This window comes from Megascapheus bottae, chromosome 30 (genome assembly GCF_031878675.1).
Source record: "Megascapheus bottae isolate mThoBot1 chromosome 30, mThoBot2.hap1, whole genome shotgun sequence".
In the NCBI taxonomy this organism is placed as follows: Eukaryota; Metazoa; Chordata; class Mammalia; order Rodentia; family Geomyidae; genus Megascapheus; species Megascapheus bottae.
Genome location: NC_143538.1, coordinates 13,580,897 through 13,607,606, shown reverse-complemented (window position 1 = coordinate 13,607,606; position 26,710 = coordinate 13,580,897). Strand labels below are relative to the sequence as shown.

General features: G+C 49.1%; 1 protein-coding gene across 2 annotated transcripts in view; it reads left to right on the top strand.

Annotated features, from left to right (window-relative positions):
* Cpeb1 (cytoplasmic polyadenylation element binding protein 1) overlaps nucleotides 1-26,710 on the top strand; it is a 40,750-nt gene that overhangs the window by 5,139 nt on the left and 8,901 nt on the right. The window contains exons 2-5 of one of the 2 annotated variants that reach the window (XM_090321742.1): nucleotides 176-350; nucleotides 14,688-14,876; nucleotides 22,329-22,552; nucleotides 25,343-25,595. In XM_090321742.1, the coding sequence (XP_090177868.1) occupies nucleotides 14,723-14,876; nucleotides 22,329-22,552; nucleotides 25,343-25,595 (631 nt within the window). In that variant the 5' untranslated portion in view covers nucleotides 176-350; nucleotides 14,688-14,722. Of the gene's footprint in view, nucleotides 1-175; nucleotides 351-14,687; nucleotides 14,877-22,328; nucleotides 22,553-25,342; nucleotides 25,596-26,710 lie in introns of those variants that run through there. The other variant, XM_090321741.1, reaches the window with a different exon arrangement.

The window sequence follows — 26,710 nt, the reverse complement described above, 5'->3', positions numbered from 1 at the left end:
CCACACTGCTGCCGCTGCCGTGGCGGCACCATGGAAGTTCTGAGTGTTCTGTCCATGTAATAAACTCCCCAGTTGGTGTGTGAATGTGTAAGGAAGACCCTGAAGTCCTTGTTACTCTGATGTTGGGCTCGGGTGGGGTGGGGACGTAGCCTAACCATCCTTTCTCTGTGTGTAGGAAGAAGAAGCGGGAAGTATCAGTGACTGCTGGGACAACCAGGAGGCTCCTGCACTCTCCACGTGCAGCAACGCCAGTATCTTCCGAAAAATAAATGCCATACTGGACAACTCGCTGGATTTCAGTCGCGTGTGCACCACACCAGTAAACCGAAGAATTCATGATCATTTGCCAGGTGATTTAGATTTGAAAATCTGGATGCAGGAGACGTGGGTACAGATTGCTTTCCGCTCTTTGGGTCTCTGCAGGTTTAGATGGACAGGACCGGACCCTTATGGACAGCCCTCGGATTTGATTGGGATTGCGTTGACTCAAACGTTTGTGGGTAGCTGATACACTAACAGGTCTTTCAGCTGGTGAAACTATCTTATCTTTTTACTTGTCAGGTCATCTTTAACTCTTCTCCCTGCTTTGTTGATATCTTGTACATTCTTTGCTGTTTGTTTCTAGGTTTTTAAATTTGCCAATACTGGAACATGAACTCAGGCCTTGAGCTTGCTCTGCTTTTTTGAGCTACGCCTTCACTTCCAACTTTTTGCTAGCTAACTGAAATAAGAGTTTCTTGATTTTGTCTATCTGGGCTGGCTCTGAACTTCTGTCCTTAGATCTCAGCCTCCTGAGTAGCTAGGATTATATAGATAGCTGTGACCAGTGCCCAACAATTGTCTCTAGGTTTTGATGTTGTTGTTGTTTTTTTTTCTGTTTTGTTTTGGGCTTTTTTTTTTTTGGTCATGTAGCTTGAACTCAGGGCCTGGGCCCTCTTCCTGAGCTAGCATTCTACATCTCAAGGCTAGTATTCTACAACTTTGAGCCCCAGTGCCACTTCTGGTATTCTGGGGTTAATTGAAAATAAGAACCTCAGGGACTTCCCTGCCTGGCCTGGCTTTGAACTACCATCCTCAGATCTCAGTCTCCTGGGTATCTAGGGTTACAGGCATCAGCCACAATTGCCCAGCTTTGGGGGATGTTTTGAAATACCAGTGTTGGGCTGGAGGTGTAGCTCAAGTAGTAGAGTGCCTGCCAAGTAAGCATGAGGTTCTCAGTTTACAACCCCAGTACCACTCCCCAGAAAGTATTTAATACCACAATAGGTGATATTAGGCGGCCATTTTCTGTTTGCTGTTTCCTGACAGTCCTCTGGTGTGGGCTTCTGAACTGGGCGTATAGGTTTTAATCATTTGAATCTCTATTAGATGTAAATGAACTTTGTTTTCAATATTCTGAAGTTTGAAGATGTGAATAGTCTCATGGGTTTTGTTAATCTGTGTGGGTTTTGGAGAGTATATGCAGAGATTGGATTTTAAGTAGGTAATTTCTTGTGGGAACCAGAAAGTCTGTTCTTGCTCATCTTGTTTGAAGCAATACATATGTGTACATTGGTGTGGATGTGCCTGGAATGTGCATTTTGTGGCAGTGGGTTGTCAGGCTGGTGCAGTACCGCCGAGTCACGCTTACAGCCCTGTTTTTCACAGGTTGGTTTAAGATAGTCTCAATTCTTGCTCGGATGGGGCCTGAGCCGCAGCCAGTCCTCACTGGAGCTATAAGCACCTGCCGTCATGGCCATCCATCTTTTCTTACATGAAGTTGGAGTCTCATGGACCTTTTGTGCACAGGTTGGCTTCAAACTATGATCCTTTTAGATCTCAGCCTCTTAATTAGCTAGGATTTCGGGATCCTCCAGCACTCAGTCCTTTATGTGGTATGTGGGGGCGTGTATGTGTGCGTGCGTGCGCACGCCTGCGGGTCCTGATGCATGATCTCAAGGCTAGCCTTCACCGCATAAGCCACAGCGGCATGCCAGGCCGTTTGGATTATTCACGAGAGAGGAGTCTCACGGACTTCCCTGCCGGGGCTGACTTCCAGCAGCGACACCTGATCTCAGACTGCTTAGCAGCTAGGGGATCGTGGGTGTGAGCCACTGAATGCATTTTCTTTCAGTGTAGTTTTTAATCTTTTTTGTTGTTGTTGTTGCCAGTTGTGGGGCCTGAACTCAGGGCCTAAACACTGTCCTTGGACTTGAGCCACAGCACCACTTCCAGCTTTTTTCTGTGTATGTGGTACCAAGGAATCAAACCCAGGCCTTTGGGCATGCTAAGCAAGCACTCTACCACTAAGCCAAACTCCTGGCCCTGTAGTTTTTAATCTATAGGAAAGTTACAGAGATAAGCCAAGTGTCCTAATGCACATCAATAATCCAAGCATTTGGGAGGCTGATAGAGAAGGATTGTAAAATTTAGGAGACCTTTCGTTACATTAGAGATACCCTGTGTCAGAAAACAAAACAAAGTGACAAACTTAGTGTAGAGAGATGCACTGAGTTATCAGACCTACTGCTTACATCTTCCCTTAATACAGTGGCTTCTTCATGCCTAAGAAACCCACATTCAGTTCTACAGTCTATGCATCTGTTACCTGAGTTTCCTACCTTCTTCTCTCCTTCTTTTCCCACCCCCCCTCCTTTCCTTTCCTTTCGTGTTCTTTTGTATCCATTCAACCTTATTTTCTCTGTTGGTTGAATCTTAGATATGGAGCCTGTGACCCAGGAGGGCTTGCTGTATCTCAGCTTTATCCTCACTTCCCTCTCCTCCCACATTCCCAGGTTGACCATGGTGGTTTAGAGAAAGGGGAAGGTGTGGCCTGCCCTTTTCTTGTTTTACTTAAGTGGGAGTAGAAAGCAGCTGGACTTGGACAGCCATCTCCAGGTTACCTGGGCGCAGGGAGCATACATGAGCGTTTTTGAATGGACACTGGGGATCTGTTGCTGGCATAAGGACTCTTGTGCTGTAGGGAACTGTCTGCTCCTGGGCTGGGAGGCCGGCTGTCACCCACCTCCTGGGTTTATAATCTGTTGGGCTCTTTGAGATGGAGCAAGGTACTGTGTGACTCTTCCCATTTGTGATCTTAGGTGACACTGTAAATGTATGGTTAGTCCCAAAATACAGAGCATAGCAGGAACTGTGGAAGAGGCCCAGGTGGTTGCGTCTCATGGTAGGTGTGCCCTCTAGCTGAGGACCTGAGAGCACATCTTGGCTATGCTTACTTTGTCCTGCACTGGCCAGTTGGGGTTTGTTTTCCGGAATGTCATAGAAGTTGTGGGAGGATCTGGGTGGCGCTGGTAACTCATTCCTGTTGACATCTAAAATGTACGTAGCTGTGCACTACATTTCGATGGGCATTGTGACAACATAGCTATCCCAGAGGGTGATGGGAGGGCCAGGGTTCAAGGCCAGCCCTGGGGAAACGTTCAGTAGACTCCATCTCAACAGGAAAAGTTAGCCTGGAGGTGAGAGTTATGGCTAGGAAGCATGGAGAAGATTGTAAGTGTAGCTTGGTCTGGGCTGGGAAGAGGCAAGGTCAAAACTAACCAGAGAAACATGGGCTGGAGGCATGACTTACCTAGCAAGTGTAAAGCCCTGAGTTCAAACCCTACTATCACTAAAAATAAAAGTTGGCTCTAGGAGTTTCCTGTTTAGACTGGTCTCTTGAGTGATATTTAAAGGCCAAGTTTTAAGTTAATTTATTATTTTTTTTGTGCCAGTCCTTAGGGGTTGAACTCTGGAGCATTTTTTTGCTGAAGGCTAGCGTTCAACCAGTTGAGCCACAGCTCCTCTTCTGGCCTTTTTGGTGTTTAATTGAAGATGAAAGTCTCATGAACTTTTCCAGCCCTGGCTGGCTTCAAACCTCTGTTCTCAGCCTCCTGAATTAGCTGGGGCTACAGGTGTGCACCAGCAGTGGGAGCCTGGCAAGTTTTCTACCATTTCATGAGAGTTTTGACCCTGAGGACTGGGCCTGGTGCATGGTGTAGATACTGCATAATCCCTAGTGAGCTCTGCCTCGAAACCTGGGCCCCCTAAGCTGGCAGAGGCTCCTCAGCAGCACCCAGTGTTTAGATGCAGTTTCCGTGTGTGTGTCTGTGTGGCTGCTTGTATTTTAGTCATGGCTTATTCAGAATTTAGTAGTTTTTGCTGGAATGTTAAATTATTTTTTTTCCTGTTTTTGAACTAGAATAATTATAAATTGTTGAACATAGCACACATGCACAAAATTGTACACAGCAGCTGTGTATTGAATGCATTAGGCAACTGCACCACGAAATAGAACATAGCCAGTGTCCCATGTTCCACCAAGGGTTGCATGCATGCCTCTGAGCCAGACCGGGAACATGATCTTCCTATATTCTTCTCTGTGTACATTTGACTAAAATACTTAAAAACTAAGCTCTGTTCCATGCTGAATATATGCTATCATGAGCAGCTTACTTGTGAAACGCACCCGTGTTTGCATACCACTGCAATTCACAATGTTATGAAATAGTTTAGTTTCTCAGTTATTATATTTGACATTTAGGTTGTTGCTACTTTTCTGGCTTTTAAACAGTGGTGCTATGAACATTCTAATGTATGAATTCTGGAGCACAAACCATACAAGGAACATACCATAGAGGAGAATATTTAGGTATAGAATCTTCAAAATTAGCACCAAACTTCCCCCAAGAGCCAGAGGCAATTCCCATTCCCATCAGAAGGGCACACACACCATTGCCAGCGGCTCCCACGCTCAGCAGCAGCAGCGGCCACTGGGCGTGAAGCGGCACTCTGTGAGCTCCTGATGAGCAGTGAGGCCGTGGGGACATTTTCAGATCTTGAGGGCCATTTCCACTCTACCTCTGCAGCGCCATGGTCCTGCAGATTTAGAGCGAGTCTTCATTCTGGAGCGGACATCTTATAGTCTTAGTCTTCATTCACTGATCTTCATTGGACACATCAGCAACACTGCCTTTGCAAGGACGTAAAGATTTCCTCATGTTCTCCTTGTAAGACTAATTTTTTGTTGGCTAGTATGTATAGAAAGAAGCTTTTCACGTATTGCCAATATATTCAGCAACTTGGCTTACTTATGTATACATCCTGATAATGGAAATATGTATGTAGAACCTGGGTTTGTTTTCATACACGACCATGTTACCTATGTTACCGTGTTCCTCCAGAGCCTCCCACTGGCTGGGCCGCAGTCTACACACTTGAGCCACCCCTCAGCCCTTTTCGTGTTGGTAGGGAGGTCGTGGGGCTTGAACTCTGGGCCTGGGTGCTGTCCCTGAGCTCTGCAGCTCAAGGCTACCATCCTACCCCTCTAGCCTCAGCACCACTTCCGGTTTCCTAGTGGTTAATTGGCGATAAGAGCCTCATGTTCTTTAGTGCCCGGGTGGCTTTGAACTGTGGTCCTCAGGTCTCACCCTCCTGAGTAGCGAGGGCGACAGGCGTGAGCCCCGGTGCCCAGCATGTGTTGGTTATTCTTGATAATGGTTTTGCTTTATGCCCAGGTCAGCCTGCACTCAGATCCCATTTGTACCTTACCACATCACTAGAGTGATGGAGTCTTGTGAACTTTTTGTCTTGAAACAAAATCTACAGATTTCTGCTTCCTAAGTAGCTAGAAATACAAGTTTGAGGCAGTCCGCCCTGCACTGTCCTTTTTTCCTTCTAGCCCCCCACAGATTGACTCAGGTCACTAGGCAGTGCTCTGAAGACGAAGGAGCCTGCACTCCTGTCCTGTGTGCATGCAGTCAGGGTGCATACTTGGGGAGTGGCATGGTTAGCATCTGGGTGCAGGGGAGAGATGCTTGCGGTGTGGCTACTGGGCTGCAGGGAGAGTGGCGAGGCATGGCCTTGGTGGGGACGCAGTTCTCTCCTCTCAGCGCCTACCCCCTTGGTAGTAGTCTCCACAAAGTGAGTCAGCACCACCGAATATCACTTTCTTTCCCAGCTCCTTTAAAAATGGGACCATTTTAAAAAGCGGTTAGTCTTTTGCCACTCTTTAGAAGCTAACTTTTTTTTTTTTTTTTATTTGCCAGTCCTGGGCTTGAGCTCAGGGCCTGAGCACTGTCCTTGGACTTTCTCAAGGCTGGAGCTCTACCACTTGAGCCTCAGCACCACTTCTGGCTTTTTTCTATGTATGTGGTACCAAGGAATCGAACCCGGGTCTTCGTGCATACTAGGCAAGCACTCTACCACTAGGCCAAACTCCCGGCCCTTTAGCTCTAACTTATTGGAGTACAAACATATCCAGGCACTGAAAAGTCAAACTGCTTTAAAGACACTTGTGATTGCTTCCTCTGCTCAAGAAGTTAAAAGAAGACACACAACCCTTTGATTTATTCCTACCTACTTTTGAAGACTTAAGTCCCTCTGAAATGCTTTGAAATGGGCTTACAGCTCCTTTCTGTGGCACAGCGGGGTGAGCAGCTGCTTCACCTTGAAGCTGAGTATCCCCTTCCCAGCTGCTGGCTGCCAGACACACATTGGAGGGACGATGGGTGCAAACACCATGCATTGTGGGAGCAGCGTGCAGCCACAGAAATTGCCCCTGGTGCTCTGAGTGAGGAATGGAATGGTTATGTGGTCCCACTCCGTGGTGGGAATGCCCAACAAGCTTTTCCCTTAAGGCAAGGTGTCTTAACTCATGGTCGGTTGGCTTGCTACTGAGCAAAGGGCATTCCTGTTACAGACCAAGAACTGGAGAGAGGAAGCACAGATCTGTTCAGGTTGCATTGTGGATGCCAATCTGAGTGTTCTCAACTTGGCTATTATTAAAACAAACATAAAAGACATTCCTGGACTGACATAAACCACTGTACCTTGTCATCTGGGACCAAAAGGGCTGGCAGAATCCACAAACTTTTCAGTCTCTAAAGAACATGACGTCTGTCAATATGTTGTTTGAAAAACCTTGAACAGGGGCAGGGAGTTTGGCAACGTGCTTGCCTAGCATGCACAAAGACCCAGGTTCGATTCCTTGATACCACATACATAGAAACACTGTCATAGCCTTGTATGTACCGCACACATCAAAAATTTCTCTATTCTTGAGAAAGCCGGAGAACAGTGCCAAGGTACTGAGTTCAAGTCCCAGGACTGGAAAAAAAAAGAGAAAACCTTTGAACAAAGGAGTTCAAAAACAAGAACAACCCAGGACCAAAGCACCCAAGATTCAGTGTCTTACCCCATGTGTCCAGCAACACAAATGTGCCATATTGCTCTGAAGAAACAACGTACCAAGAAAAACAAGGAGGAGGCCACAGATTGTGCTAAGCTTTTGGCTAAGATAATGAAGGAAGCAGGAACAGATTGCCAAGCAACAAAGGCTGTCCTCTCTGAGAACTTCTACTTCCAAGTCTGAGTCCAGTCAAAAATAGCACTCTTTAGATTAACCTTTAAAAAATGGGCTTACACTAGGCAGAAGCCCTCTACTGAGAGCTCAAAACTTTTCAGAATGAAATAGGAATAGCAATCTCCTTGGAGTCACACCTTGTAACTCTGTACCCCTAAGTGTCATGGTATCTGTATCCAGGAAAATTCAGATAAAGGCTGTGTTCTTTGATTCCTGATCAATTTTGATTCTGTTGATGAAGATCAACTGGGGTCTCTGTGTACTGTGTGTGTGTGTGTCGGTGTGTCAGTTAATGGGGCTTGAGCTCTGAGTCTTGGTGCTGTCCCTGAGCTCTTCAACTTAAGGCTAGTGCTCTACCACTGGAATCACAGTGCCATTTACTGGAGTGTCATGGCTTTGCCGCTCAGAGCCATCCGGGCCATATCTTGATTGTCTGGACTGCTTCTATTTTGGTGTGTATGTTTTGGTTTTCAAATGTAGGTCCTTTCTCTTCCTCTCCCTCCCATCCTCCCTCCTTCCTCTTTCCCTCCCTCCCTCCCTCCCTCCTTCTCTTCCTACCTCCCTATCTCTCTCTCTACCTTCCTTCCTTCCTTTTTTTTTTTTTTCCTGGTGCAGGTCCTGTAGCTTGAACTCAGGGTCTAATGCATTTTTTAAATAATTTTTTTAAATTATTTATTTTTCTCAAAGCTAGCTCTCTGCCACTTAATCCACAGCTCTAATTCCAGCTTTTATGGAGTTTAATTGGAGATAAGAGTCTTGCAGACTTTCTTTCCCAGGCTGGATTCAAACTGGAGACCTCAGATCTCAGCCTCCTGAGTATTTAGAAGTATAAGCATGAGCCACTGGTACTGGGCACTGCATATTTTGACTGAAGAATGAGTGCATTCTGTGGAAAGAGGAGGAAATGAATATGGGATGCTGTGGTTCCTGTGAAACAAGGTCTTGAGCCGAGGTGGGTGCCATAAGGCAGCCATAATTGTCATTGCATTGTATTAGTTCTAATTTCATTTTGTTGTTGAACTTCTGTGTTAACTTTGAAATCTCCTTTTAATATAGACTTTTCTTTACAAAAATTAAAAACAGCCAGGCACGGTGGCTCACGCCTGTAATCCTAGCTACTCAGGAGGCTTGAGATCTGAGAATCATGGTTCAAAGCCAGCCCAGGCGCAAAGGAATCTGAGACTCTTATCTCCAGTTAACCTCTAGAAGATGGGAAAGGGAGGCCTGGGTCAAGGGTAGGGTGGTAGCCCTGAGCTGAAGAGGTCAGGGACAATGCTCAGGGGTAAGGTGGTAGCTTTGAGCTCAAGAGCTCAGGGACAGTGCCTAGGCCGAGATCAAGCCCCATGACCCACACACACAGAATGGAAAGCATTGTAAATGTGTCTGGAGGATGTTAAATCTTAGTCCCTTAACTCTGGATCTAGAACTTCACTGGTACATGTTTCTTTGCTTATGTACGGAAGCAGGTCTTGCCTTACAGCTTGCCTCTGCCTCTGCCTCTCTCCTCCATTCCTGGGAGCAGTAGGGCTCCCCTGCTTTGTAATCCTTAATCCTTGCCGAAAGGCCTGCATCACAGAGCGCACTTATGTGAAAACGACCACACTAGTGGGTGCCAACGTCATCAGATGCGATGATTGAAGGCCTCCGCCAGGAAGGAGCTGGCTCCTGGCCGGCGGTCCTCCTGTGTGTGATGGCAGGGTGGGCATAGGGGCACTGAGCTGCAACCCTCTGTGCAGTGGGGCTCATGACAAGTCCACAGTCTGTTCTGAGAGGACCAGAGCAGCAGTGCAGAGCTGCAGGGGTTTGACACCTCATCGCACATGGCCCAGTCAAAGCTCCGGGGAGGTGGGAAGGTACGTTAGTCCTGGGGCTTTGCTCCTTCTGCAGGTTGAGCAGCGAAGCCTCCGGCCCTGCGACTTGAGCCAGGGATGGTGCTGGAGACCCTGTAATTCAGTGGAGGCCATGTTCAGATGCACTCCCAGCCCTTCTGCCTCTGGTGGAGGTGTATTTCCAGACAGCACTGGGGGACTCCTGTCAGCCTTCCCTTTTTTTGTCCTACATGGGTCTGTAGGGATGGGAACTCTTTTGTCCCTGTAGAAAAGCCACCTCGTATCTTTCAAGTAAACACAAATCCATACACTTCTAGCACTTCCAGCTCTAGGTGGGCACCCGAAGACTTGGAACTGTCACACTTCAGTGCTCAGAACAGTGTGCACAGTAGCTGAAGGATAAACCAGGTGTCTATCCGCCTGAATGAGGGAACAAAAAGTTGCATATTGACATGGTGGAATATTAGTCTTGAAAGGTAATTTCGATACGTGCTACAATGTGGATAAACCTTGAACACATTACACTAAGTTAAATAAGCTGGACACAAAGGAAAAGTATTGCGCAATCCCACTTGATATGTCTTCCCTAAAGTAGTCCTATTCCCTAGAGACAGAATAAAATAACAGTCCACAGGAGGCTGGGAGCAGAGCATCGATGGTAGGGCTTTCAGCTTGGGACAAGGTTCTGGAAGTGAACAGTGATAATGATGGGGTGCAGTGCTCACGACTGTCATCTCAGCTACTCAGGAGGCTTGAAATCTGAGGATCGAGGTTCAAAGCTAGCCTGGCACTGAAGACTGTTGAGACTCTTATCTCCACTGTGGCTCAAGGGGTAGGGCGTTAGCCTTGAGCTGAAGAGCTCAGGGACAACGTCTAGGCCCTGGGGTGGTACCTTTGAGGTGAAGAGCTTAGGGACAGCACCCAGGCCCCAGAGTTCAAGCACCATGACTGACAAAAAAAAAAAAGATTGTGGGGGCTGGGAACGTGGCCTACTGGTAGTGTGCTCACCTAGCATGCATAAAGCCCTAGGTTCAATTCCCCAGAACCACACGCACAGAAAAAGCCAGACGTGGTACTGCAGTAGCTCAAGTGGCAGAGTGCTAGCCTTGAGCAAAAAGTGTCCAAGGACAGTGCTCAGGCCCTGAGTTCAAGCCCCAGGACTGGCAAAAAATAAAATATGATCATGTTATAGTGCCTGGACTATACACTTACAATCAAAGTGGCGGGTTTACATGTAGATTTTGCTTGAATAGAAATTTACTATGATATATGTCTTGTACACTTAACTCTATATCTATAATAGAAAATGAAACTCTAGCCTCTCTTGGCATGTGGGAGGCCTTGCCACATTTAAAGTGTAGGTTGGTCCAGTAACAGTGGGAACTTGCTGTGAGCTGAGCTGTGTACTCTGGGCAGGTGTTCTCCCACTTCAGCCAAGACTTCCTGCCGTTTTTGCCTTTAGTTGGTCAGACATCAACTTTGCCCTGTCTGCCAGGAATTCCTGAGATCTCCTCTTGCTCAGCTTCTGCATTTCTTTTCTCATGGACTGTGTCTTGAGCACTTTTGCAGTTTTATGCTACTGCAATGTAATATTTAATGCTTAAGCAATGACCACATGGATGCTTAGCAGCAACAAGAAGGTACATAAATAGAAATGTGAAGTTATTTCCTGGGACTTACAAGGCTGTAAGTGTTGCAGACTGTTACGATGATTGATCTAGGCAATCTAAATGTTACACATTTTGGTAAAACTGGCACTTAGTGATTATCAGAAGTATATCTTAGATACATGAGGCCTTTTAAGAATAACTCATGTAATTCTGGATGACATGCCTATTGCTAGAATGACTCAGCTTTCAACACCAATTATATTTCTACTCCTTTTTTTTTTTTTTTTTGGTGGGTCATGGGGCTTGAACTGTGTGGGCCCGGGTGCTGTCCCTGAGCTCTTCAGCTCAAGGCTACTGCCCCACCCTTGAGCCAAGCCCCACTTCCCATAGAGGTTCATTGGAGAGAAGAGTCTCAGGTCCTTTTGTGCCCAGGCTGGTTTTGAACCTTGATCCTCAAATCTCTTCTCCTGAGTAGGATTACAGGCGTGAGCTACCGCTCAGCTCTACTTTTTGTTTTTATAGGTCGAGTAGAGTAACTTTGTCCACATAAAATAATTAGATGGGACATGTCAGTTCTTTGACTTGTCTGAGATCTGTGCAAAGCAAAAGTCATCTATAGTTGTTTTTACTTTCTACTTGCCAACAGTTCCATTCACGCCTCCTTCATATTTGTTGAGAACAAGGAACTGGGGACCATCTAATTTGCAAAATGATCTGTTACCTAGTCATGCATGGAATTATGCAGTATCTTGGATGTATACTAAAATACTTGATGAAGATTTCAGCTGGGCATCTGTGGTTCATGCCTGTAATCGTAGCTACTCAGAAGGCAGAGATCATGCTTCACAACCAGCCTGGGCATGAAAGTCCATGAGACTCTTATCTCCAATTAACCGCCAGAAAACCAGAAGTGGCAGAGTGCTAGCCTTGAGCTGCAGTGCTTAGGGACATCGCCCAGGCTCAGAGTTCAAGCCACATAGCCAAAACAAAAATTTCAGGTGACTATCATGTTTATTTCTCTTACAGATGCCTCGTTTAAATCTGTATACCTAAAGGATTGGGAAATATTTAAGTGTTGTGAGTTTAAAAATATACCTTTGCCGATAAAACATTTTAAATGGCCTTTATTTTATCATGTACATTAAATATACTTTGTCAAAATCTCAGGCCTATACAGTCTATAGACAGTGTCTTCCACTAATAGCATGACTTGAGAGCTCTTAGTGTTAAACTAGTGCATAGAAACTGAATTTTTTGAAGAGCAAGTTTGATTTCCTCAACATTTTTATTATGAATATTTCAAGCATTATAGAAAAGCTGAAAGATTAAAGTAAAAAATCCCTAGGTGCTGGTGGCTCGCACCTGTCATCCTAGTTGCGCAGGAGGCTGAGATCTCAGCAGCCCAGTTGAAAGCCAGCTGCTTGGGAAAGTCCATGAGACTCTTATCTCCAGCTAGCTACCAAGAAGCCAGAAATGGCACTGTGGCTTGAAGAGGCAGAGCAGCAGCCTTGAACAAAGAGCTCCGAGACAGTGCCCAGGCCTTGAGTTCAGGCCCCCACCAGTGACCAAAAATTGAGTGAAAATTCATGATCCCTACCACCTAGATTTGACAGAGCTTTTTTGTCAAGTGCTTTATCAGGTAGCCGTTTATTTATCCCTTACCCATGTATCAGTACATCTTATTTTTATGATTTAAAAGTTGCGTGTACATGTGCAAGTTCCCTTCTAAGTATTTTAGCATACATAAGCACAGCTAACTAGTGTTGCCCATTTGCGCCTGGATTTCTCTGTGGTGAGATTTACGTGGAATGAAGCGTATTGTTAGAGAGGAGAAATGTGCAGTCAACTCCCGTGCTGTGTGGAGCTGGACGTGGTGCTGCGGCCACCGAGTCCAGGGTCCAGGAGGGGGTTGGGCGTGAGAATGGGTAGGTATGTAGATGGGTAGGTGGGAGGATGGAGGCTTATGTCAGCTTCCCCCCCCCCTTTTGGTCATGGGGCTAGAACTCTGGGCCTGGACTTTCCTGCCCAGGCTGGCTTTGAGCCATGATCCTCAGAACTCAGCCTCCTGAGTAGCTCAGATGATAGGTGTGAGCCACTGCGCCTGGCAGCTGTATCGTCTTCCAGTAGCGAGAGCAGCCAGGGATTGATTAGCTTATCTGTACGTGAGAGTGCTCTGACTTTAGAGGAGGAAGGAGAGTGGCCGTCTCAAGACACAAGGTGTCCTAAGGTTTGTGTAGAGAATATGTGAGTATGTATATGAATAAGAGTTATATAATCATAAGACATCAAAACTAGTCATCTCTCCTATTTAATGGGGAATAGGCACCTTCCTATGCATGCTGTTAAGGGAAGCATAATGTGTGGGGGTTAACAGTGAATCACATCCTTGGCATGGAGCAGCAGGAGGGAGTGGCCCGCAGAGGGTAGTCCAGTGTGGATGAGGGCCTGCCCAGGCTGTGCGGCAGTGAGCACGGCGCAGATCAGACCAGCGCAGACCCAAGCAGCAGAGCTGCTGCAGCCAGACAGGACTCTTGTGAATGGATGACACAGCAGGAAAGCTCTGAGGGGAGGAGTCCTTTGTGCGACTGGCTGTCCCCTCGTGCTCTGTGCAGGATCCACTCAGGTATGCTGCAGGAACCCCTGGCTTACCGCATCATCCCCTCTCTGCTCCCCACAGGGAAGAGCATCCTTGCTGCACGCAAGCCCGTGGCCTTCCTGCCCTACCTACACACCCTAACCCTATGAAGAGGGGGCCTGGGCCCGGGGGGGGAGGACCGGGGCGGGTACCGGTGAGGAAATAACAGGCTGTGGAAGTTGACTTCTTCGACTTCGCTTAGGAGCCGTGCATGGTCACAGAAAAGATTCTTGGTCCTCAGTAACTGCTTGGAAAGGCCTGCTAACGGAAGGTTCCAGGGATCCCAGTGGCACTCTCCCCCGAGGGCTCCGGAAAGGGCAAGGCAGGAGAGCCAGGGTGGGCAGAGCTGGGCTCAGGAGGCTCTTCTCCTCGGGGTCTGTCAGGCATCCGCCCAGTCCTCACCGGTCAGTGAGGAAGTGGCAGGAGGGGAGGAACCAGGCCCTGGTGTTTGCTCGTCGTCCTCTTGGTGTGTGGGAGCCTGGACAGAGGGCCGCCCTGGAGCGGTGGTATTTGTGGATCCTGTCCTGGATGGGCCAGTGCTCCCTCTGCAGACCCTGGCTGCCTTTCTCGGTGATGGCCCGGGGTCTTGAGTGCAGGGGTTTCTGAAGAGGGCCTGTTCTCATTCGTTCCTCGTGGGGACCCTGCTCAGAGCCGGCAGGCTGATGATGCCTTGCAAAGCTGGCTGTGCCAGCAGCTGGAAAGCACCCAGGACTAGAGTGTTGGGGGTGGGGTGGGGGGAGGGCACAGGGAGGGGAGGGCAGGGCGGGGCAGAGCCTCACCACCTCAGCAGAGAGGACTTGAGGGCCACTTGGCCACCATTGCTGAAGACTAGAGGACACTGCCTCGCAGCCCTGACTTGGCGGCTCCGGCTCGCATCCGGACTCCTCCCGGGAGGCGAGTCTCCTCCCCCTTTCAGCGACGGAGGACGCCACTCCTCGCTCGCTGGCTCCCCGATCTAGCTCGATCTAGCTCGGTGGTGGTGGTGGTGGCGGCGGCCGTGGCTGATGTCACTGGCAGCAGCAGCAGCAGCATCAGCAGCCTGGTCACATGCTGCCCGCCTGTAATGCAGACGGGGTAGGGGTGTGTGTGGGGAGGGGGCTGGACGGCAAGGCTTCTGCTCCTAACACTCCCAAAGTGGCGGCGGCGGCGGCAGCGGCATCCAGCCAGCTCCTGAGCCCAGGGAAACTGCTGTTGGTGTTTACTGTGGGCAATACCGGGGCAGGAGGACGGCAAGTAACTCTGGGGTTTCTGCTACCCTCGGTCCAACGCAGACTTCCAGGACTCGGAAGAAGCAGTTTCCAGCAAGATGCTCTTCCCTACCTCCACGCAAGAGCCTGCCCATGGCCTCCCAGACGCAAATGACTTGTGCCTCGGCCTGCAGTCCCTCAGCCTGACGGGCTGGGACCGGCCCTGGAGCACCCAGGACTCGGACTCCTCAGCCCAGAGCAGCACACACCCCGGTGAGTGCCATGGTGGGGGAGGGGCCCATGGGGTGCTGAGCAACAGTTGTGCTATTCCCCTTTGGAACATACACACACACACACAAACATGGAGCTGTTTTACAGGAGATGGAAATGCTGGCTGTGAGTGTGGTAAGACAGATGGCTGCTTGTAAAGGAAGGCATGGCTTGTCTACTTGCTCTGGTAAATTCCCTGGAGTTTTCTGTCTATACCTGGGCCAGCCCTGAGCTGGGTCCCCAGGTTACAGCTCTGTGCAGGGAGGATCCAGGGAGCCCTTGGCGCCGAGGCCCATCTTGGAGATGATGAAGCAAAACACTTCCAGGTGGGGGAGGGGATTTATGGGCTGACTACTGGGTGACCAGATTCTATTTCTCAGTGGCCTTTAAAACTAGGGAGCTGTGTGGGAAAGGTAGCAGTCTCAGGGGTGCCCTAGGAAGAGTGTTCACCCCTGGTGAGACTAGATCATTGATGCTGGGACTCAGAGATTTCCTCAGCTGGGTGAAGAAACGGGTCCTGGAAAGGGTTAGGCACTGTGAACAGGGTGGGGTGACTCCTGGCATCAGAGGCTTTTAAAGCTTCCTCTGTGTCATGGACACCCAGACATGAAGCCTCCTTCGTCTCTTGGTATGGTTGAAGGGACTAGGTGAGTCTTGAGATGCTTCCGCTTAGGTCTTTTCATGACCTGTTTATCCTCCTCTGTGTTTCTAAAAGAAGGATTAGCCAGACTAAAATGTTGAGAGTATTCAGAAGAAATGAGAACTTGAATGCTATGGTTATCCTGTATAGTGAACTGTGCCTATTTTGTGTGAATTACCCCACAATAAAGTATTGGCAGCAGTTTATAAGGAGGAAGAGACCTTGGGGGTGGCGCAGGTTTTGGTGCTCACAGTGGGGTGGCTCCCTGGTCCAGGGACCAGCTCTCGTGGCGGTGAGGTACTGCCCTGGTGATGCTCTGCCTATTTGGCACAGCCCTTTCTCATTTATTTATTTTAAAAATTCTTTGCAGAGCTGGGACTCTTGTGTCTGTTAGTGTCTGCTAGGCAGTTTAAGGGTTAGGGGAACTTGATTTTGTGAGTCAGGAATCAACTTTGCTTTAACCCAGGTTGAGGGGAGTTCTCTTGAGTACTGGCCACAGCTGACTTGGGCTTTTCTGGGGAAGCTGCTGACTGTCTTGTTTTCCTAGGCCAGAAAGGGTACCATACCTGTTTGGTGTCCTCTGCCTGGATCTTGGTTTGGAGAGCCCAGAGCTGTACATGTGAGACCAGCCCTACCCCATCTTCACTCGCTAAGGATCCTGTAGGACATGGATGTGTGTTTGACCAAACGCTTGTGCTGGCACACAGGAGGGGTGTGGTCCTTCTTAGTTAAAGGGTCCCTCTAAAATCTAGCTGTGGGGTTCATAGAAATTCAGGAGTGTCCAGTATCCGCTTGACAGAGCTTGGACTCTGAGTTCCTGGGAATTAGGTGATAAAAATGACTTGTGTGTGAAGAGGAGTACGTATCTGCAGCCCAGTCTAGCAGCTGAGGTGCAGCTTGCCAGGAGCTTGTGGCCAGGCATAGCAAGATCCAAGCTCCAATAAAATAACAAAAAAGTCTAGATCTAGTCATAATTTCCCAGCTTCTCTACCACTTGAAAAGCCTTGTAGCTATTATCTCTGAGGAGGGGTAATTGTTCTTCACTTTCTACTTCAAATACTTCCGTGACAAATTTTGCATGACTTTGTAGTTTGGGGAAGAGTACGTGCCGTCTGAGCCTCAAAGTTCATAAGGACCCGAGAAATGCCCCAGTGCAGGGACGTGCCGAGGGCAGGGCTGATGTGAGTCTTCTTCCTCCGCTGGTGGCAGCTGAGCGCATGGGCTTTCTTGGAAACCCACCTCCTCAAGCAGCAGGCCACGTCCCACCAGCCAGCTGCAGCGCCAGACCCACACCCTCGCAGGCAGCGCAGGGACACTCAGTGCCTGCTTTCCACTGCCTCCTCTTCTGAACTTGTGTGGTGAGCCCAGGGTGCAGGCTTACTCCCTGGACTCTTGGGTGGTAGTGCCTCTGACACTCTTCTACCATTCTAACGAAACATCTGACCAGGTACAGAGGGCAGAGTCATGCAGAAAGATGGAAAACAGGACTTAGGATCCAAAATCCATTCCCAGGCATTAACCTCTGGCTAGGGAGCGGGCTCTGTGCGGGGCCCTCGGTTTGCACCAGGGAGTGGTCTCCCTGATGATGATCAAGGGAGCACAGGTGGAGCGGCCAGCAGTGACTTCTGTGAGGGGCTTCCCTTCACCCCTCAGGCTTCTTTTGGGCTGGAACTGCTAGAGCCAGTGAGCTCCTCTGGACAGACATGCTCAGCCCCACAAGAACGCTGGGAGGCGCTCCTGGAGAGGAGCCTGGATGACGAGAACAGGGGTGGGTGGCTTTTGTGGAGCTTCTGCCCCTGTTGGGAAGGGAGCCTCCCAAGCATGGCAGGGGTCAAGATCCCATATTCTTAGAGACCCTATTTGCCCCTGTCTAGGACTACTTTTGTCCTTTTTGTTGTTGTTGTTGATCATGGGACTTGAACTTTTTTGCTTAAGGCTAGCACTCTACTACTTTGAGCCAGTAGCACCACTTAAGTTTTCTGGTTGTTGATTGGAGATAAAAGTCTTTCAGCCTTTCCCTGCCCAGGCTGGCTTTGAAGCATGATCCTCCGATCTCAGCCTCTTGAGTAGCTAGGATGGAAGCGTGCACCAGCAGCTCCTGGCTACCTCTGTGCTCCTTGCAGTGTCCTAAGTCCTGTAATGGACCAGCCAAGCTGTGGAAGCTGCTCTGAGCTTCCTGCAATGGGATGAGCAGCTGACAGGCACCATTTATGCTGAGCACATCCCATGATTTTAATGCTTGCATTGATGAGGGAATGGGCTCACAGAGTGTGCAGAGTGCCAAAGGTGACATGACCTCTGGCCAACCCAGGCCTCTTGATTTGAAAACCGTCATGTTTCCTGGCGTGCTGAGCCAGAGATCTGGCTGGTGCAGAGCTGGATAACAGGACAGGCACAGCCAGACCTGGCGCCCCTCACGAAGCCTCCACCGCCAGGATGCCTCGACCCCTGCGCTGTGCCGTGCGTGTCATGGCCTGAATCTCAGGGTGCAGCATTCCACAGCAGGACAGCAGGCCATGCTGAGACTCTAGGCGAGGGGCCCAGAGACAGCCCTTCATGAGCGGCTTGCACAGAGGAAGCCTGGTACAAGCCAGATGTTCAGCTGAGGTGCCTGGGACACCCCACTCCCTTCAGGCGCCTTGTGGGGGCTAACCTCTTCATCTTCTTTGGTTCTGCCTTGCTAAATGGAATGTTCTCCATGAGAACATTTTTACCTTTGCCCTTCCAGCCTCTCCCAAACCCTTTTGGAAGCAACATTCAAAATAATTGGGCCTCTCCTGTGTGGAACAGTGGCTTCCCAGGCCGGCCAGTTACCTAACACATTTGCACGGGCTCCGAATTCTCCACTGCTGCGGTTCTAGCATGCAGCAAAGTGCCTAGCTGTGCACCAAATAACCGAGTGGTGTCTGCTGTGCCTCCTGTTGATCCTGTGGATTTTTGGTGGTTTTTTTTGTCTGTCGTGGGACTTGAACTCTGGGCTTGGGCGCTGTCCCTAAACTCTTGAGCTCAAAGCTTTGACGTTATTTATTATTTTTGTTTGGTGGAATGTTAGTCCTTTGGGGGGTTTTGTCACTGTTAATTGGTTTGATTTTGTGATGATAGATAGAAAACCTAACGTGTTACAAATTTGAATACTTAGCTGTTTCCCAACCTCATCCTGGGTGTATACCCAGGCTCTGCCAGTTTTCTGTCTTCTATAAGAATTGATCAGGGCCGGGAGTTTGGCCTAGTGGTAGAGTGCTTGCCTAGCATGCACGAAGACCCAGGTTTGATTCCTTGGTACCACATACATAGAAAAAAGCTTGAAGTGGTGCTGAGGCTCAAGTGGTAGAGCTCTAGCCTTGAGAAAGTCCAAGGACAGTGCTCAGGCCCTGAGCTCAAGCCCAGGACTGACAAAAAAAAATAGCAAAGAACTGATCAGCTGTACTGCTATATTCTTCAAAAAGTAATATTTCTAGCCTGCCACAGGTGGCTCACGCCTGTCATCCTAGCTACTCAGGAGGCTAAGATTTGAGGATCGTGGTTCAAAGCCATCACTGGAGTTGGGCTGTGGTGTTCAGTTGGGGGGTTGGCACAGCCAAATTGGGGCCTCTGTGTTCAGTGCTGCCGTCCCCTCTTTCTGCCTTCTGATAGGTTCTTAGAAAGCAGTCTAGAACCAAGGGAGGAGGAGGAGAAGAAGGGTTCTAGGCTATCTGTCTGAGCCCAGAAATAACGGAGGCTTCTCCCTCTCCCCATGACCATCCCACTAGAGTCAAGTGTTAGTGGAGGAGCGCTGGCCCACCCCTGCTCCAACAGGCCTGGAGCTCTGCTGTGCAGTGCAGGGCAGGCCCATAGTCAGGCCTGTGCTGAGGCCCACGAGACCGTCAGACCTGGTCCCTTTGTACTTTTGGGGAGGCTTCTGAAAATTCCAACAGTGACTCAGCTGTAAAACCCACAGGAGCTGGCATAGAAGGGTGGAGGTAGACAGAGTTAACAATCGGTCTAAAAATATTACTGCTGATTTGCTCTCTGGTCGTCTCTGAGGTGGTATTAATGAGTTGGAACCCTCTGCCAGGCGAGGCTGTAGAGGGACAATTAGGTCACTGGAGGGTATCAGACTGTGGATCACAGCTTTCAGAAATGTGGCTCATTATCGAAGCTAAAAGTAGATCTCACACTAACTTTGGCCAGATCCTATTACTGGCGATTCATTTTATCCCATCTACTTTGTGTATATTTTCTCTCATATATACACACATACATAAAACGTCTTCTGGACCATTTAGAATAAAGATCATCTCCGTTTTGTCTATACCCAGAACTGTTACAGATTCATTCAGTGCTCTCAACTGACCTTTCATTTCCTATTCCACTGTTTCTAGGTAGTGCACAAATGTCTTAAATAGCATTTTCCCCACTCCCTCTTAGCACATATCTGCTCCAAGCAGTAGCCACTTAGCAAACCCCTGATTTCTGCTTGATATCAGTTTGCAAAGTCCTTAGCAGTCTTGAATGTCTCTCACAGCACTCACCCACTGCTTTTCCTGAAAGTACCGTACTCCATGCCTCTTTCCCTGTGTGGTCTTTGTCTTAACTCTTACTGCCCCTCCCTCTTCTGCCCCACCAGTGTGGTCAAGGTCAGTCTTTGGGAGGCCAGGTTTAGCGATGTGGTTTCTTGTGCTCCCTGGTACTCACACACTACCCACATACGTTGGAGTGTTTCTTGTTGTGCTGTGAGAATAAGATGACTGCCAGTCTTCACCTGGAGGTGGATAATCCCAGTTGAGGAAGGTTTTGAGAGTATTATGGCATTAATTAAAAATTTGAAGTACAGAACCTCAAGTTTTCTAAATGAGTGCTTTTTTATTAAAGAATTTATTAACATTGATTTTTTTCATCCTATTTCAAATGACATATTTAACAAGTATTCAAGAGAGTTGTACCTTCTTTTTTTAAAGCTGGTCCTGGCACTTGCACTCAGGGTTTAGGCCCTGTTTTTGAGCTCTTTTGCTCGAGGTTAGCACTCTACCACTTGAGCCACACTTACGGCATTTGTTGGGTAATTAGAGATAAGAATCTCGTAGATTTTTCTTCCCAGGCTGGCTTTGAACTGTGCTCCTCAGATCTCAGTCTTCTGAGAAGATAGCATTACTGCCCCAGCACCCAGCTCCAAGACATTTTATTATTTTTGTCAGTTGTGGGGGGTGGTTTGAACTCAGGGCTTGAGTACTGTCCCTAAGCTTTTTGCTTGGGGCTATTGCTCTTCCACTTTGAATAATAGCTTGATTTCTGGTTTTTGAGTGGTAATTGGAGATTGGAGTTTCGCAGAGACTTTTCTTCCTAGGTTGGCTTTGAACTGTGATCCTCCTATCTCAGCCTCCTGAGTAGTTAGGATGACAGGCACGAGCCACTGGAGCCCTGTTCAAAATGTATTTTTTTAAAGAGGTCTTGCAAAGTTGAAACCATGGCTAAGTCAAGACCTGCATGCTCTCAGTGCCATGACACCAGCTTCTTTTTTTTTTTTTTTTTGTTTTTTTGGTGCCAGTCCTGGGCTTGAGCTCAGGGCCTGAGCACTGTTCTTGGGCTTTCTCAAGGCTAGAGCTCTACCACTTGAGCCTCAGCACCACTTCCGGCTTTTTTCTATGCATGTGGTACCAAGCAATCAAACCCGGGTCTTTGTGCATGCTAGGCAAGCTAGGCAAGCTCTCTACCACTAGGCCCCACTCCCGGCCCGACCCCAGCTTCTTGTAGATGGGGCTGCGTTCATTTCTAGTTGGGATATGAGCACAGGGGAGAAGTGCAAAGACAAGGAGACAGCAGTGGGAACCTGACAGCTTGGTGAGGAGTGGCTGGTGAGTGTGCAGCGCTGAGGGTCAAGATAGGAGTCTGAGGCACCAGGGAGCTGTCAGTGGATACAGGGTAATTCTCCATCACTGTGTTCCATTTGTGACAGTGAAGCCACACCCACGCCCCAGGATTTGTGGAAGATTACTTACCTACAGGGCCTTTAGCACATGCCAGATGAATTCAGGAATGGAAGTCTATTAGTGAATTGAGGGAATGTGAGCAGCCATGATGGGTGAGTGGGCTTCTGAGGAGCTGGACGTGTGTGTTTGTGTGCAGTGTGGGCTGTCCTGACACATTCTGTGTCGGTGGCAGTGGTGAACACTGCGCCTGTCCTCACGGATGAAGGGTATGCTTTGCCCAGGCCCTCATTTCCCAAGACCACGTGTGGAAATTGGTGCTCTCTCTTGTGGTGTTTGGAATTTCATGTTCTACTGGGCCCTTTCCACCTGTCCCCTGATGACTGAGCCCTACCAACAGTGTTACGGAACTGCTGGTATTCTGCCCAGGATACCCCAGGGAAGGTGGGGCTTCCCAGCATCTCCTGCAGGTGTCAGACACAGGGTTCCAGCCCAGGTTTGTCTTAAAGTCGGCAAGTAGATTTAACTCTGTTGCCTTCCTGCTGTCCTGCTGTCCTGCATGTTCTACAGCCAGAGGTGCATAGAGGAGATTTATAAATGGAAGAGGTTTGCGTAAGGGCGTCTCAGCTTGCAGGTGTGCTGTGCTGTACGAGCCTCTGAGGCGTTCAGTGCCGTTCTGTACGTTAGCTTATGTAGGGCATCAGAAAGGTGCTGATGAACACACTGCACAGCAGGGTGGCTGGGGCACCTCGGGATGCTCGCTCATGCCAGGCCCCAGGCAGGGATTGCACCCTGCGTTCTGCCAGCTTCTCAGTGCTCCTGCCTGGGGTGGCTGTCGGAGGGAAGAGAAGGATTCTTGTCTGGAAAAGAAAGCAGTCATAAAATGTCTTCTTTCTTCTTTTTGTCCTCTAGTGTTGAGCATGCTTCATAATCCACTGGGAAATGTCCTAGGAAAAAACCCCTTGAGCTTCCTTCCTCTGGATCCTCTTGGGTCTGACTTGGACAAGTTTCCAGCACCTGCCATTAGAGGATCCCGCTTGGATACCCGACCTATCCTGGACTCCCGGTCTAGCAGCCCTTCTGACTCAGACACGAGTGGCTTCAGCTCTGGGTCAGACCATCTCTCAGACCTGATTGTATGTACCAAATGCAGGGAGCAGGGCGTGAGGGCAGGGTTGCTGTGTGCTGCCAGGGGATGGCCAGCTGGGTTTCTGGAGGGGCACCCATGTGCTGGAACGCAGGCTGGGGGGTGGGAGTGGACACTCTGCACAGCCTCTCCTCCCAGCAGGATGCCCACGAGCAGTGGGCTTTAGGACCTGGGCTGAGGGCTCTTTCTAAAGCTCTACCACTTGAGCCACAGCACCACCACTAAGCAGAACTCTCGGTCCCCTGGTGTTTTCTCTAGTTGTTGTTTTTGTTGTTGTTGTTAAGTCAGTTGTGAGGCTTGAACTCTGGGCTTGGGAACTGTCCCTGAGCTCTTCAGCTCAAGGCTACTGCCTTACCCCTTGAGCCATAGAACCACTTGTGGTTTTCTGGTGGTTCATTGGGGATGAGAATCTCATGGACTTTGGTGCTGGGCTGGCTTTGAACCGCGATCCTCAGATCTCAGCCTCCTGAGTAGCTGGGATTATAGGTGTGAGCCACTGTGCCCAGCTTAAAATCCTTCACAAGATATACTCATTACCTGACTTTTGAAACACTAACCTCTGTATACAGCATCTTTATAATAACAAAAAAATTTTTAAATCTTTAAGATAGTATCTAGAAAGATATATATACCATTTAACATCTGAAGATAGCTGGGTGCAGTGGCTTACGCCTGTAATCCTAGCTACTCAAGAGGCTTGAAATATGTGATTAAAAGCCAGCCTGGGCAGGAAAGTCTGCAAGACTCTAATCTCCAACTAATAACCACCAAAACAAAAACAAACTAGAAGTGGAGCTGTGGCTCAAGTAGTGTTGCACCAGCCTTGAACATAAAAACTCAGACCCCAAGACTGGTACACACAGAAAAGATGTTAAGTAATAATTTATTAAATAACATTAGTTAATTAGGCCTAAAGTTTTAATCCAGTCTGACAGTAGCTCCTGTATTTTTTCCCCTGATTCGTGCCAACTCAGTCTGAGATTACCACAGATTAGTGAAGGATTGCTTCAGAGTTTATTATGCCTTCCATGTTGAGTCCCCAGACTGCGCTTGCCACTCGCCAGGCTTTGTGGCAGTGGTACATGGTTAGAGTAGGCAGAGCAGAGATGGGCTAGCCTAGCTGACTAGCATGGCAGGGCAGACCCCTGATTGGGGCCAGCCAGCCTCTCCCTGAACCGCCTGCGCCATGCTCTTCCCTTACCAGACCTGTGTTGACGAGTTTCTTATCCTCGTCTCTTCCATCCCGGTGACTGGCAGCATGGACATGTCGTGGGTTTTCACGGAAACGTGGCTTTTAGAGCTCTCCCTGCCAGCCTGGAACATGCTGGCATTGGTACTCCCACTGTAGCCCACTGGTTTTAAGCTCTTGAGGTCAGGTTCTTAAAAGGGCATCCAAAAGTAAGACGCTCCACTTCCCCCACCCCCACGGCCACATTAGGTGCCGCCAGTCCTGTCACGTCACTTCAGATGGAGCTCACCTTGGGAACTAATGACCAGCTATTTGGTTTTGTTTTGGTTTTTGGTGGTAGTGGTCAGGCTTAGATCCTGAGCCTGGGCACCATCCCTGAGCTCCTCAGCTCAAGGCTACCACCCCAACCCTTGGACCTGCGCATTGTCCCTGAGCGCTTTAGCTTATGGTTACTGCTCTACCCCTTGAACCACAGGGTCACTTGTGATTTTCTAGTAAGTTGGAGATAAGAGTCTCATGGACTTTAGTGCCCAGGCTGGTTTTGAACCTCGATCCTCAGATCTCGGCCTCCTGAGTAACTGTGCGTGGCCACCACGCCTGCCCATGACCAGCTATTTGGTTGATGCAATTTTCACAGATGGCTTACCCAGGGTTAATGGGGAAGAGGACCGGATGACACCAAAGAGTGGAAAAAACATTTGAATTAATAGAAAATATTCTGTAAGCCAGTTGTTAGGATGTATTGATCATGTGTCGCTTTGCCTGCTGAGTGAGGACGGTAAGCCTTGACTCGTTTCCTCAGTCTTCCTAGGGCTGGGGTCCCAGGCGTGGTCACCACAAACACACCCCATACAAGTCTGATAGAACACAGAGTCTCATGGAAAGAACGCTGGTACCCTTCTCCTAGGAATCTGACAGAAGAACATAGAATACCTCCATGCTGGGTCTCAGCTCCTTAGGTCTGGGAATGTGAAGAACATCTGGTGTGTGCAGTGCCTGTCGTGATGGTGTATATTTGTGTGGTGTACGCTTGTACGCTGAGGTTTTCCACCTGCCACAAAATAACAGACGAAACCAGAGAAAATGAGATGTAGCCGGCTTGGTAGAAGCAAATCCATTCAGATGCCTATGGAAACTGCACAGCAGTGCTGGCGTCTCACGCCTGCCATCCTCAGCAGGATGGTGGTAGAAAGGTCCGTGAAACTCTTCTCTCCAGTTAACCACCAGAAAATCAGAAGTGGTACTGTGGCTTAAAGTGGTAGAGCACTGGTCTTGAGTGAAAAGAGCAAGAGACAACGCCCAGGGCCTGAGTTCAAGCTCCATGACTAACGGAAGCAAACAAAAAGACAAAAAAATAATAAAACCAACCCTAGTTGACAATATGGATAGAACGTTGAATGGGGAAAGGTGAACTTGATTAAATTACAGTGTAGTGGACAACACTCTTCACAAATGAGGAGAGAGTCTAAAGAAAGTACGTTAGATGACAGGCGCATGTGAGGTGTTTTACCCAATTTCTGTTGTGAGCTCATGGCGTTTTAGCTAGACTGTCCTTCAAAATCCTTTGTCCTGCTTCTTCTTCCTCCTCAGTCAAGCCTTCGTATTTCCCCTCCTCTGCCCTTCTTACCCTTGACCGGGGGAAGCCCCAGAGACGCTTTGAAGATGGGACTCGGGTCCCGGCTGGACCAGGAGCAGGCGGCCCTTGCCACCGTCGCCCCCTCTCCAACCAGTGCTTCAAAGAGGTGGCCGGGGGCATCTGTGTGGCCATCCTGGGACCTCCTGGAGGCGCCCAAAGACCCCTTCAGCATCGAGAGGGAGGCCAGGCTGCACCGGCAGGCTGCAGGTGAGTGGGCCCAAGAGGCCCCTCCCGTCACACACACCAGTGGACACCCAAGCTGTACGAAGCCCCTGCTCTGGGCAGCATGAAGCAGACAGCCTCTCTCACCACGTGCTTCCAGGGAGGCAGGCCACGTTGTCCTGTGTCTGCGTCTGTTCTGGGGCTTGCTGGCTGGTGCCCTGCGGGTGGGCGGTCCTCTTGTCAGCCTCAGGAGTGGATGTGGGCAGCTTCCTTGTTGCCAGTGGTGGCTTGGTGTTTATTTATTTATTATTGTCAGGATAATGTATGTGTAAAGGGGTTACAGTGACATTCTCTAGGTAGGTGGTAGGTGCATTACTTCTCACACTGAAACCCCATATTTATAAGGTCACTTTTAGCTGTACGGTCATCAGTGCCAGCAGATGGCTTTGGACAGCCAGCAGGAAGTATGTCTACCTGTACATCATGTACGGAGTGTGTTTTAGCCTTCAACAGAGCCACTGTCCCCATCCCGAGTCTAAGGTCCAGGGACACTGAGCACCCTAATTTTCTAGGAGTCCTGAAGCATCTGCCATTTCAATGATTGTAAACACGTGTTGACTCTTGCATATGGAACCTTAGGCCGGTGCTTGAAAGGAAGCCAGCTGTGCTTGCGGATGCTCCGGGCAGGAGCTGACGGCCGTCCTGAGGGCCTTGCCGGCTCTCTGCCCCACTGGCCTCCACAGGCTTCAGTCGGCCTGTGCTCGGTGCCGCAGCTCAGCTCAGTGATGGTGGGGCGGCCATCTTGTGCCTCTGCTGCCTTGTTCTCTGTGAGATGACATGACCCTGGTTTGGGGTAAGGCCTTTCTATTGACTTCCATTTTTACCATAACTCACTTTTTAGCTATAGCAGCACTCCTTGTCAGGAGTGGCCTTGCGTGTCCTTGTCCCGTTGGAAGAAATGTTGGCTGTAGTGCCAAGCGGAGGAGGGTGGAATGGCCACGTCCATCAGCCTCTGACCTAGAAAGGGCCACCCTGCTCACCAAGGACAGGGCTCCAGAAGCAGGGGCAGCAGGGCAGCACCTCCTGTGGTCCCGGCATTCAGAGAGGGTGTGTTCAGAGGAGCATGCGCTTGAGGCCAGACTGAGCCACATACTAAGAGC